Source organism: Ptychodera flava, chromosome 9 (genome assembly GCF_041260155.1).
Source record: "Ptychodera flava strain L36383 chromosome 9, AS_Pfla_20210202, whole genome shotgun sequence".
In the NCBI taxonomy this organism is placed as follows: domain Eukaryota; kingdom Metazoa; phylum Hemichordata; class Enteropneusta; family Ptychoderidae; genus Ptychodera; species Ptychodera flava.
This window is the reverse complement of record NC_091936.1, coordinates 21,676,977-21,689,398: the sequence shown is the minus strand read 5'-3', so window position 1 is coordinate 21,689,398 and position 12,422 is coordinate 21,676,977. Positions and strand designations below refer to the sequence as shown.

The window sequence follows — 12,422 nt, the reverse complement described above, 5'->3', positions numbered from 1 at the left end:
ACACGGCCTACAATAAAATTCTGCCCCTTTTCAACATCAATCTGATTAGTAGCAACACTTCTTTACTACATCCTTGATGGATAGATAATTGACTTTTAGAGACATGAATTTGTCACTTGCATTTAGTCCTACTGAAGATACTTTCACAGCAAGATGAACACCTCTTTTGCCCGAAGCTATTTCCATGTAAAACAATTATGATCCTTTCTCCTGACAGACGGAAAAGCAGTGGGATCAACTAACTCCTCCAGTGCATCTCCATGGAAATTGGATATTTCCTCTGTCGTCAAGGAGGTGCTGCTGTTGTATTATCTTCATCACCTCTGACATATAGAGCTGTTTTTTTCAAAGTCCCAAGTGCACGCGAATGCAATTGAATCTTTTTTGTCAGAGTCACGAGCTACTTCACCAGATGCGGGTCATTGACCCAAACTGGCTCCAAATTTTACTATTGTCCACTTTTAAATATCATGGTTATAATCATAGTCTGTCTCTCTCTGTCTCTATGTCTCTTATATTTCTGCAAGAAACGTTGTGTTCACAAACACACGTTTGTGTATTTGTTCTTGGTTTAGGACAAACATTTCAAATGCTATCCCCCAAAAGAAAACAAGACAATACTGACAAGGATAAAACTGGTAACATTAAATTTTTACTGTCTTTTGTTGATGAGGGACACCTTATGCCACTTTTAATAGCACAACAAGAAAGGCAATTCCTCGGACATACCTTGTGCTCCCAACATGGTTGCCTTGACAGTGGACAGGATCTTCAACTGGGTACTGATTGTTGGAATCCTTTCACACACTTGAAGAAGATTCTACAAAAAATGACAAAACACAAGACGCAATGTTATGATCAAATCTGGCGTTTGTTACAAACCATCAAAGCTGCAAAACTGTTTGTGAGTGATTTTTTGTATTTTTTCAAAAAGCTGCCATGGATAAAGACAGAAAACACACTTTCTATAAGATTATCTGTCGAAGGAGGAGTGTTTTTGTACATCAAAAGACATATCAATTGTGCTAACTCCTCGTGTTAGAATAACGATCATACACTGCAAACCCAAATTACTTAATAATTGAGGCTTCTAAGTTTATGTTCCACAAGAGACATCACTTTTCAATGTTAAAATGACATAATGCCATCGTAAATTGAAGATGACAGACCTTTGAGACAAAGGAAAGCACAAAGAAGTGCCTTCATTCTGATTGAGTACAACAACATTCACGCATAGAGTAACCTTTGAGGCTGTAAAGACGGACACTTACAGCAATGAAAGAAGACGATCACACAGAAATACCGACCAACACTTGAAGATGATTTATCGTGCAGCTTTGTCTCAGAAACTCTCCAAACCCTTTCCACTACTCAACCCTCTTGTTAACAATTGTATCTGGACCTCTGCACTCCGGATTGGGGGGGTGATGGGTGTTGGTGGTGGGGTGTATGAGTATATGTATGTGTGAAATGATCACAGGTTCACAATCTCTGTTTTTATGCAAATGAGATGCCAGAGAGGAAGTGTTTAAAGCATATTTCATTAGATTATGAGTAAATTACTTGATCCTAATGAATACACGTCTCCCCTGTTGAGATTTCAACATCTTTGCTCTCTGTACTCATTCATACATTTCTACAGTTTATGTGTATACACACAACTGAACTCAAACCCTTCTTTACAACCCGATGTTAAGTACACCATTTACCTGAGATAGAAGCCAGAAACAGTGACTGTGATGTGTGGATATTTTCCCCATACTGCCAGTTTTTATCTACACATCACTGACACATGGATTACAGCAATCTACTGTTCATTGCGATGGTGTGACAAGAGAACGTGATGTCTGTCTTAAAAATGGGAAATTCCACGGCAAAGAATTCTAAATGACAGGAAAGAAGGTCCATTTGCTCCAGCCACGCATCGGAAATCACTCTTGAAGAGAACACATTTGCCTGCACATTTGACAGCACCTAGGTGGTGGCTTGTTTGGCACAGAATCACAGCTCCAAGTGCTGATGGCAATATAGTTTCTTTTTTCATGACAGACTCCAGATGGCTTACAAAAAATCAATGTTTAAAAGTAGCAGATGCACGTCACAGTGTGCCAAGAACAAGGGTAGAATTTATAACAACCAGTTTAAAATAACCTAAATGTTGAATATCACGTTTTAAAATTACGGCAGCAACATATTCCGCTTTTATATGTAGTATAAAAATACTATTTATATTCAGTAAATGCTTTTCGGTAGCATTAATGATATCCACAGCTGTCTTCATTCCTGTGTTTACTCCACCTTTTGCAAACACAGTGAGAATATTATCATACAATTATTTTGTAATCTTTTCTACTGTATTTCTAGCTATTTTGGTCCCTTTCACTTGCTTGTTTTGACTAATACTGAATTGGTCCACATCTTGAAACAATACTGATTATGAATTTATGGTAAAGTATGAAATGATTCTTTCCTATCTAGAGGTGAGCTTGATCCGCTATTGTTTTCGTCAGTATCTCTTGACAACTCAGCTATCCTGCACTATCCCAGCATGCACCTGTGTCATCCTATCACATTCAAACAATAATTGAAAATTAATGAAGGTTTTAGGACTATTATTGGCACCTCTGCCTTTAACCTTTAGGTAGTGGATTTATGGACCATTACACAATCAAACACAGATTGCTCATTTTGTTCTCGGTGTTCTGGTAATTTATCGTTGGTAATTAATCGTTGGTAAAGGTTAAAATGTGCTGATTGTTTTATTAAACTGCCCTTTAAGGCAAGGTGGAATATTAACTTCCCAATGTCATACACGGTTGGACATCAATAAGCAATACGACTTTACAACACGGGTGTTGAGTTAGCTGTATGTAAATTTCAAATGTTATGACTTTTGTTTCGTTGAAATACAGACTGAAGTTCAGTAACAGTATACAAGTGGATGGAAGTTCAAGTGACGTTCATCAAAAGGCTAGAAGTTTAGTCAAAATCTGTACACAATAGTGAAAGGGGACCTTGTTAAAGAGATGAGTCAGTGGTATAACTTGTTCAAAGGGATAGCTTTCCAGAGCACTTTCCATGTAGTGGAGCTTTCACTCATACGTCCTCTGTGATGTCCCCTTCGGAAAAGGCTTCGGAAAAGGACTGCAATAAAATGAGCTGGCAAAAGCAAAACCTAGAAGCCAAGGTCGTGTCACGTCACGCTACGTGGGACTGATCTGTCTTTACCAGTAAGTGTTTCCCATTAGATTGAGTAAGACAGATGTTTCCTAATCAGACTTACTGGCTGGGATGCTAGGACGAGTGACTGCTTACAAAAATGGATTACTTGGATTATTGTCGGTTTGCTGAGAGCAGTGACAGCTGCCTTGAACTGAGAAAGGAAACGTGGGCGCAAAGCACTTCTCAAAAGTTTGTCACTTTTTTGTCAAAGGTGGCTCACTTTGAAATCATACACTTTAATCCTTTGAGTGCTGTAATTTTTCCCACCAAAATTTTAGTGCAACTTTTTCCAATTTTAATGAATTTTTCTGTAATCTTTTTGTAATTTTGAACCAAATGGTCATCACATTTTATCTGCTACAATTTCTTATCAGAATTTTGGCTAAAGTCTTAAAAAAATTGAAGGGGATAGATTTTTTTAAAGGCAACAAAAATTGACTTTGGCGCTCAAAGGGTTAATGAACCCTGGTTGGCATTCATGTCCGTACGATTTCTACTCGAAGAGACCAAGTGTGCCTGATGGGTGCCTTGGGTCTTGATGCATGGTTGTGATCACGATAAAACAAGCATCTTGACAGACAAATTGCTGCACAGCTGAAGATAGCAAAAAAACTACACTGCTTGGGGCTGCCAGAGTCATTCCTATTTTCAAACAACAAAAAACAAAGAGCTTTGGAAAACGAAGGACAGAAAGGTACATGTAGTTAAGATTCAACATTTTTACTTGAATTCAAGTGATTTATACTTGTCAAAGGAGACTAGCTATATTTTATGTACACAGAAATATGATATACCCTTGGCTGTTCCCTACATTAACACAAGTAATATATATGTATCCTTGGAAAATACTGGCAAAGATACAGATTTTCCGCTTGAGAGTAAATAAATTGATTATAACATTTCGCATATATGAAAACCTGATGTTATGATTTAACCTGAAATCTTATGCATTATTATCATTTCAATAACCAGAAATCTTAAACTGTGCACCTCGGATAATCACAATATACAAGATTTTGATTATGTTTTTATAGTGATTTTCACCCACTGTACTTTCTCATTTGATAAGTGAATGCAGTGGCATGTGACATAATCCAATTATGGCCCACTGAGTCTGAGAAAATGTCCCTCCATGATCAAAATACACCAGCAAATGGACAACCTGAATTCAGGTGACCTTTGCATGACCTCTTCCATCTGACAAATGATCTCAAAAGCAACACTGCATTCTAACACAACACCCATCCATAACGACAATGCATCTTATTTCGCCGGGAGCATGGACAGCGTTTTTTGCTTTGATTTACAATCTGGCTTGTTCAAATAAACTCCCCTAAGGTTGAAAGGCCATTTTCAGCGCATCAGAGACCCATATTTCAAAGGTCATTGCCGGTATAAGCAAAACATGCGCGGAAGCTATGACGTTCTGGCCACACCACTTTTAATTTCAGTTTCTCCTCCGGTGCTCCTCCACAAAATTGTCGTGGGTTCTTCAAAAGCCAGTCACGGTATATTCTGACGTGAACAATGAAAGCTACAGTACAATGTATGAGAAGAAGGCAAAGCTATGACACCCGCTGATGAGAATTTCGTGATAACGTCAATACCAAGCTCACTTTCTATTCCGTCGTGCTCGTTACTACGCCACAAGAATGTCACACAATTAACTTTATTAAATGAAGGATGATTGTTTGATTAGATTTTAGACAATCAATTCAAATCAAGCGTGGATGTTCATTCATGGCACAGTTACTGACGTTGCATCTCAATGGGTTGACGGATGGGGCAAGATGAGTATCTTGACAGCAGATATTGTGATGCCCCATTTTTCAAACACGAACGGTTTTTCTCATGTTTTGACATTTAGCAAAACTATCAATGACAGGGACAATCTAATCTTCATATCAATGTTTGATCTACACGTTCATTTTGATATATGTACTTAATATATCATTTTCTCATTACTCTTTTCAAACAATACACCTGCCTTTTCACTGACTATCTCCGATTTATTGAAACCATCTTGGAAACAAAAATACGAGATAAAATCTGCATTTTTTTTATGTTTGACAGCTCTCAGAAGTAAATGTCTCCGGGTGATCGCACAGTTGATATTGCCTTTTGCCGTATGTATCCATGCATCTTATCATCAAAATAAAACATGCACATGAGCAGACATGTTTCAAATGACAGTACTGAGAGGAAGTAAAGGGTGTTCAAATTTTTTTTAAAATGATGCATTTTTGAAAAGAATATGATAGAAGACAAATAAACTGCTCACAAAACTACTGCCCTGTCTCATGTAAAAAACTATCGTTTAGGGCACACTATACAAGTACTACAATACACATAATAGCCCGCGTGATGTTCTTAACAACGACATGAATACCCTAAACAACAAAATGAGTGTTGTCCTATGGGAATCCTTCAGGACTGTTTTGTAAAACTGACAGGTGGTCAGGGGAGGGTAGAAAATTCAGAAGTGTGGATACGACTTTCATTAGAATAAAGCCAGCCAATGGTGATTAGCCAATGAGTTACAAAATGGTGGTCTGGTTTGTATCTGAAAATGAATACAAGATAGCCAACTTTTGATGCAACTTCACCTGCTTTACTTCAGGTTTCTGCACTGTCCTGAGGTGCAAAGGGGATGTATTCAAGCTTTTTAGCTGATGAAGTTGCATGTAACTATCCAACCGCCGCAAACTTGGTTCATGGTCATTTCCAGTAATCAAGCTTGGTTCAGTGCAAAACATTGAACGATAGTGTGTCAGTCCGTTAATGTCTCTATCAAATCAGCTTTGAAAGGGGTACATGTACAATATATACCATGGAAGAGGTTTACAAGAGAACTTGTATGTTTGTGGTTTACAAGACGCTCACTCAACAGCAGTGTGCAGGTATCTGCAGTCTGTTACCTTGACATTTGTGTTACTGCATTTTCCTACAGATCTTGCAAATGCCGTCTGTCCCTCTAAAGAGAACCTCATTCAAAAGGTTTGCGAGCTTTGTAACTTGCAGTCCATGGCTAACCAAGGGGGACAAATATATCACCAACTTAACCAAAGCATTGATGAATCGTGTCACTGACAGGGATATTCTGTACGTCCAAACAGTAAACTATGCCAGGATATTTCACGGGATCTCTGAAAGAGCTCGCAGACAGAATGAAACATCGGATATCATGTCTGATTAGTTGACTTAGTTTGTTTATGCACAGTACATGATGTATTCCTGTGTTCTGCCAGAATTCAAATGCTCTACTCCAGGGATGATAATAATCAGCAGAGGGCGACATAGATGACATTTCATCTTTGAAAATTATCCTGACATCATGATGGATGACTTGGGTATGTTGCAATATACAGGGTATTTGAATTTACCTCAAGTCATTACTGTGTATGGATACGTATAAGCCTGTATTTATCCATAGAAAAATAAGTGCATATAGGTATGTGTATGTCTGTCTACATGTATTCCTCTGTGTGTGTATATATATATATAATATATATATATATATATATATATATATATATATATAAATATATATATATATATATATATATATATATATATATATATATATATATATATATATATACACACACACACACACACATTGATCTCTCTCTTGATCTTTCTCTACTTCCTCCCCCCGACCCTCAACCCCCACCACTCCCAAGTCTCTGTTGACAGGAACCATGAGGGAACCGATGAAAATTTCTCAGTAACTATCAACTTCAGTAAACATATTTTGTCATATGTTGAGGAAAACAAGCTGAAGAAAAGTTTTAACAGCCATGTATTCTCACCACCTGCTGGACCTGACTACTGCATTTTGTGTGCATGTATACTGGTATATGCGTATGGACATGCATATATCTTATTTACATCATCCTTCACAGACGTTCTAGTATCTTGTCCTCTCAGCTGAATGAACCAAAGAAATTATTCTTCCATATTTGGGAAAACTACCAAGAATTAATAGGGTTGAAATGGAATAGCAAGTTCAAAATTTCTCTACCGTCAGATGATTACGGTTTCAGAGAAGATAAAGAGACCTTGGTTGGTGCATGTGATGTCATTACTTTTTCATTTACAAGTGATGAATCACAACATTGACTTCAAAATTTATTGATAAAACATGATATGAATTCAATTACTGGTATGTATTCCTATGGTGTTGTGTTTTTTGCTGTCAGAAGAAAACTAAACGTTTTTTGGGGGGCATGTGAGTCACCTCATCACCGGTAATGTTGCAATTAATGCCATTCCTTACTCAGGGTCAGAGGAAGTTGGTGATTTTGTTGTTTTTATGTCCTTCATTATGTCCATTCAGCAGTCTACCTTCACCGGTTGTATTGTAGTTTGTTTTTGAAAACATGAAAAAATTATATTTTTAGGCCTCATTCTCCGTCAACCTTCATAAATGGATCATCACAATCAAACGTTATTGTCTTTCTTGCTACATCCGCATATTTGCTTTAACACGAGAGTGGAACTTCCCAACAGAAATATTCACCGTTTCAAAATTTAGGTCTTATTCAGATTCTTCTGCATATACAGGATGTTATTGCCCTATTTGCGTCGACTGTTTTGTTTTCCTCTCAAGCTGGCGATTCAAGAACAACACATCTGACATTGATGGTGATATTGGAATGGTGGAAAGAGATCACAAATATGAGTATTCAGAGCTGCAAATGACGCCAGGCTTTGTCATGTCCCATCACTGGAAAAATATCATGACAAATTTACCTGACAGTTTTAAGATTTCTGATTCACTGACAGTGGCCCTGATGTTTATCAATCACAATTTGAATGTATATTCAAGTATCTATTGTATGGATTATCGTTTCTTCTAAAAACTATAGGAAAACCTATGATGCAGTTCATTGGACATTTCATTTTTCCAAGGAGGAGCCACTTACCGTTCTCATTCTCTTGTCAGTACACTGGTTAGCAACTTCCCGTGCAAGTCTTGTCACCTCTTCTGAAGCCAGAGCAATGGCCTTGGCACAGTCAATCAGCTCCTTCTTGGAACCACCTTCTCCCCTGATGAGTCAGAGAAAGATGAAGAATAAGTCTACAAGAATAAGTTCCTTGAGTCTGGTACATGACGGATGGCCATGAAAGGAAGTTGTTATAAGTTGGACATATCAGTGAGAGAGGAAAGATGCGGAAAACTGAGATTAATGTTCAGAGAAATTTTGATGTAAAGACTCTGAAATTTGTGAGATAAAACCCAAAGTTTAACAGCAATATTACACAAACACGTCACATAAATGGGTCTCTGTTTTTTCCTGTAGTCTGCATCCATTATTAGTTTGTCAAAATTTAAAGTTTCATTAATTTATGATCCATATTTCCTAATGGTCTACATTTCAGTGTTTCTGTTAAATATCACACTTAGTTTAGTAATTCAGTTGTGTAAATTTACGTCCATTTTGTATAATTTGATCATCTGATCATCACATAATGCATCACTAGTTAACAAAGGATCCAAAAAACATTCACAGTTGACTTAGCATAAATCTTTTTCAACAATCTTTTTCCCTGGAATCAGAAACTTCTAATTTGTATGATGTAGCTTCTATTTTTGTTTAAAAAGTCATTTTTTTTTTCAAATGAGAAAGGTCTAAGATGTGGTTCATATTACCCCCACAGTTTTTAAAACCCCACATTTCATGTGTCCTCTAGCTGCCAACATTTGTAAACCATGAGTCAGTTGGCGATATTTAAAGGAATTTTTTTGAGTAAGCACCAGACAGTACATGTAGTCTGCACAATTATCCACAGTCAAAGAGAATTTTCTTGAGTCAAGGTTGCATCAATTTGACGTAGAGCTCATTCTACCTATAGTTATGTCACTCTGCAGTGATGCCAGGACAACTTTCAATCACCAAGTCCATGGATTTTCCTCTACATCTTTCTTATTTTGAGTGGTATCATACTGCACTACTCAACAGGTTTTATCACTCTAAATTATATTTCTTGCTGATTTTTTTTAACTTTCCTGAAGGACCGGATGGTTAATGATCATTAATGCAATCTTCTGTGTATTAAACTGTCACACTTACTCAGCATTGAAAATGCTCTCTTAAGGTAGAACGCACCTTTGGGACAGACATTTGGACTCAAATTTTTACAATTCTTTTCTGCTCTACCACTTGTAGGGGCTCACTTTAAAGCTCTTGGAGAAAGAAAAACTTTCACATCTTAGTCTTTCGAAAAATCCAAAATTTAATTTTCCCCATAGAGTTAACACAGGGATGGTGGCCATTTTGAATTTCAAATATTGCAAAATGTTGGGTAATTTGTTTTCGCTAGTCCCAAATTTTGCACGGTGACCCGATTTTTACAGTTGATTTGGTAAGAAAATAGATGAAAGCTTCATCTTGGAAAATTTGAGCAAACGTTTAAGTCTTTCACTTTCGAGGTGAATACACCTTAACAGTGTCCAAAGCAGATGGAATTGTGGGATATCTCTAACACTGTCTTTTATAACACATACCAGTTTCATTCACAGAAATTGAATACATTAGGTATAAATATCAGGATTGTGTAATATTTATCACATTAAACAAATTTTGTTCTTTTCTGTGTACTTTGGTGGGTTGGAAGCAAGGTCACCAGATGTGTTCTGACATGTCACTATATTTTAATTGGTCAGGTGTGCAATATGACTGACATGTCAACTCATAAAACAAAAGTTAACATAATGAAATGGACAGACTGTTGCTTGGCACCCAACAAGTATGTCACTGCAGTTGTAAAATTTTTTTTTTCATTTTATACTGAATATTCTCTGAAAAAAATATACACTGAGTGAGCTAAAATACTGACATGATTAATAGTTACCCGAACAGGCTATAATCAAACATGTTGATTTTATGGCATTGTCTCGCAGTTTGAAATACTATCATGGCAACCACATTTGCATATGAACGTAGCAGTGTATATTATGTATGCGCACGTCCATATCTGCTTCTTATCAAGTCTGTCATGATAGAAATTTGCACACAGTCCATAATTAAAGTTGCAATATGGATCAGAATTGACCTTCATATTTCGAAAATTTAACTTTATAGAAAAATCCACAACAATTTCATTTGCAGATTCGACCATTAACAGGAACACGGGGATGACTGTAATTTGAGTAAATTGATTTAATTACCGAATAATTGCTGTTTTGGTACGTACTGTTTGCGAGAGTAAAGCACAGAATTTGAAACGTCATTTTTATATTTGAATATGTACGCATGCGTATTTGATGCATGGTAACGTTTATGAAATTGCAACATCGTGTCAACATGCCTAGCTAGCCTTCACGGGCAAGCGGTCAGGTCTCTGCCCGCGCCCTGGGTCTCTGCTGACTGATTCGGCCTTGCAAAAATGGAAGAAATTGGCCAAAATGTCGGCAAAATAAACATTGTTTGGTCAGATCGAAAGATGGAACCAGAAAATGAGTGACACGCGACTACTGCACCAAGACGAGGAGGCAGACTCTGTCTACAATTTCTCTCGAAAACACCGACTGTCTACATTTCTCTCGAAAACACCAACGTCGCCACTGTGTGATGATCAACTTCGCTAGCCAGCGGTGTTTCCTCGGGCAACACCGACCTACCAACACCGTGGCCGTGCGGACCCCACGATTTGTAATGTGAACCGGGCCATAGTCCCCCCTCACGGAAATAACTGAGATCTGTTAGCATTCATTGATAATCTATATCCTTCAGGTCAAATATCCATTTTTCGGAAACAAAGAAAAACGGCAGTCTCCATCATTACATGTCATGGCATGGTCTCATATACGACGCGTCGATCGACGCGCCGACATGGCCATGCAAGATCAGACGGGGCAAGACAGTTGCCGAACTTCTGCAGTGATGGATGATACTGAAGTGGGCAAAGCTTTCAAATAAATATAGCGTGCAGATACCTCTACTTTTAACATGAAAAATATAACAACATGCAACGGGGAGAGGATTGCGGAAACGCTGTCAGGCACGTGGTGAACACAACCAGAACGGTGTACGTGGTCTGGACGCTCGATCAATCCAACGTACACAGTAGGTGCACACGGCGCGGCACTGACATACATGTATATGGGTGAGAAAAATCAATCACACGATCTTTTTGGAGCTGTACTTTATCATATCGATATCATTATATTTCTGAAACATTGTGATGCTATCAAAGTTAGGCAAACGCAAAGTTTACAATGAATTATCATTATGTATGTCAAGTTCTGTCAGTGTAACAACATCGCCCCTCCAACGTGCACTCCAGTGCGACGTCATCACTCTTGGTCGTACTTGTCACGTGCACAGCAGAAAACGCCAATGTTTTTGTTTTGAAAGTTTGTTTACAAAACAGCTTTTCTAGGCGGCCGCAACGTATCAAAATGAACGTATTTGTGTGTCGGGATTGGTAAGAGGCTTAGCTAAGAAGAGTACTTAACGTAGTATGGTCTATTTGCTTTAGTTTTACGAAAAAAAAATCGACAATTTTGATCCATATTGCAACTTTAAAGTCTTTGTTGTATAAAATTATCACACGCTTGGTACAGTATAAATCAGGCTGCAGTTGGTGATTAAAGCATTGGATCAAAAAAAATAATAAAAATTTCTCATAAGCTGGGATGAAATTAATACTATTGTTATCATTAATACAAAGGCCAGACTGGCCTTATATGACTTGTTTAAATTGAAAATTGAAAGTAACAATTGTCACAGTGGCTTTATCTCATGTTTTTTGTCAAATTTAGTAGCTACTGTATAAAAGAGATTTGAGGTCACAGTAGAGGAAGGGCAGGAGGAGATTTGAGAGGTGGGGGGGGAGGGCCAGGGAGGGCATACACAGCATTTGCAAACATTTTCCAAAATTTAATCTTGAATGAAGCATAAAACACGATTGCTTGGATCACTTGCTAAATAAATCAAATAAATCAGTTTCTCCATTTTTTGAAAGTAGCTTGACCAGAAACATAGGGCCAAAGTCCCTGAAGCTACTATAGACATGGATACAAAATTAAGTATTTCCTGACTGTATGAAATTATCTCACTAAGGTCATCCTAGGGACATGTAAACCAAATATTAAAGCTGTCTGACCAGCGGTTTTAAAAAAACAAGCGACTCAACAGTTGACAGAGCTCTGCTGTGTTATGTAGAGAATAACCTTTTGTGACACATGTATT

The 12,422-nt window shown here is 37.6% G+C and overlaps 1 protein-coding gene across 39 annotated transcripts in view; it reads right to left on the bottom strand.

The window, feature by feature from the left end:
• Positions 1–12,422, bottom strand: part of LOC139140349 (vinculin-like) — an 81,802-nt gene that overhangs the window by 1,850 nt on the left and 67,530 nt on the right. For all 39 annotated transcript variants that reach the window (XM_070709515.1, XM_070709517.1, XM_070709520.1 and 36 more), the window contains 2 exons: positions 8,151–8,274; positions 730–820 (listed from right to left, as the gene is read on the bottom strand). In XM_070709515.1, coding sequence (XP_070565616.1) covers positions 730–820; positions 8,151–8,274 — 215 coding nt within the window. The remainder of the gene's footprint in view (positions 1–729; positions 821–8,150; positions 8,275–12,422) is intronic.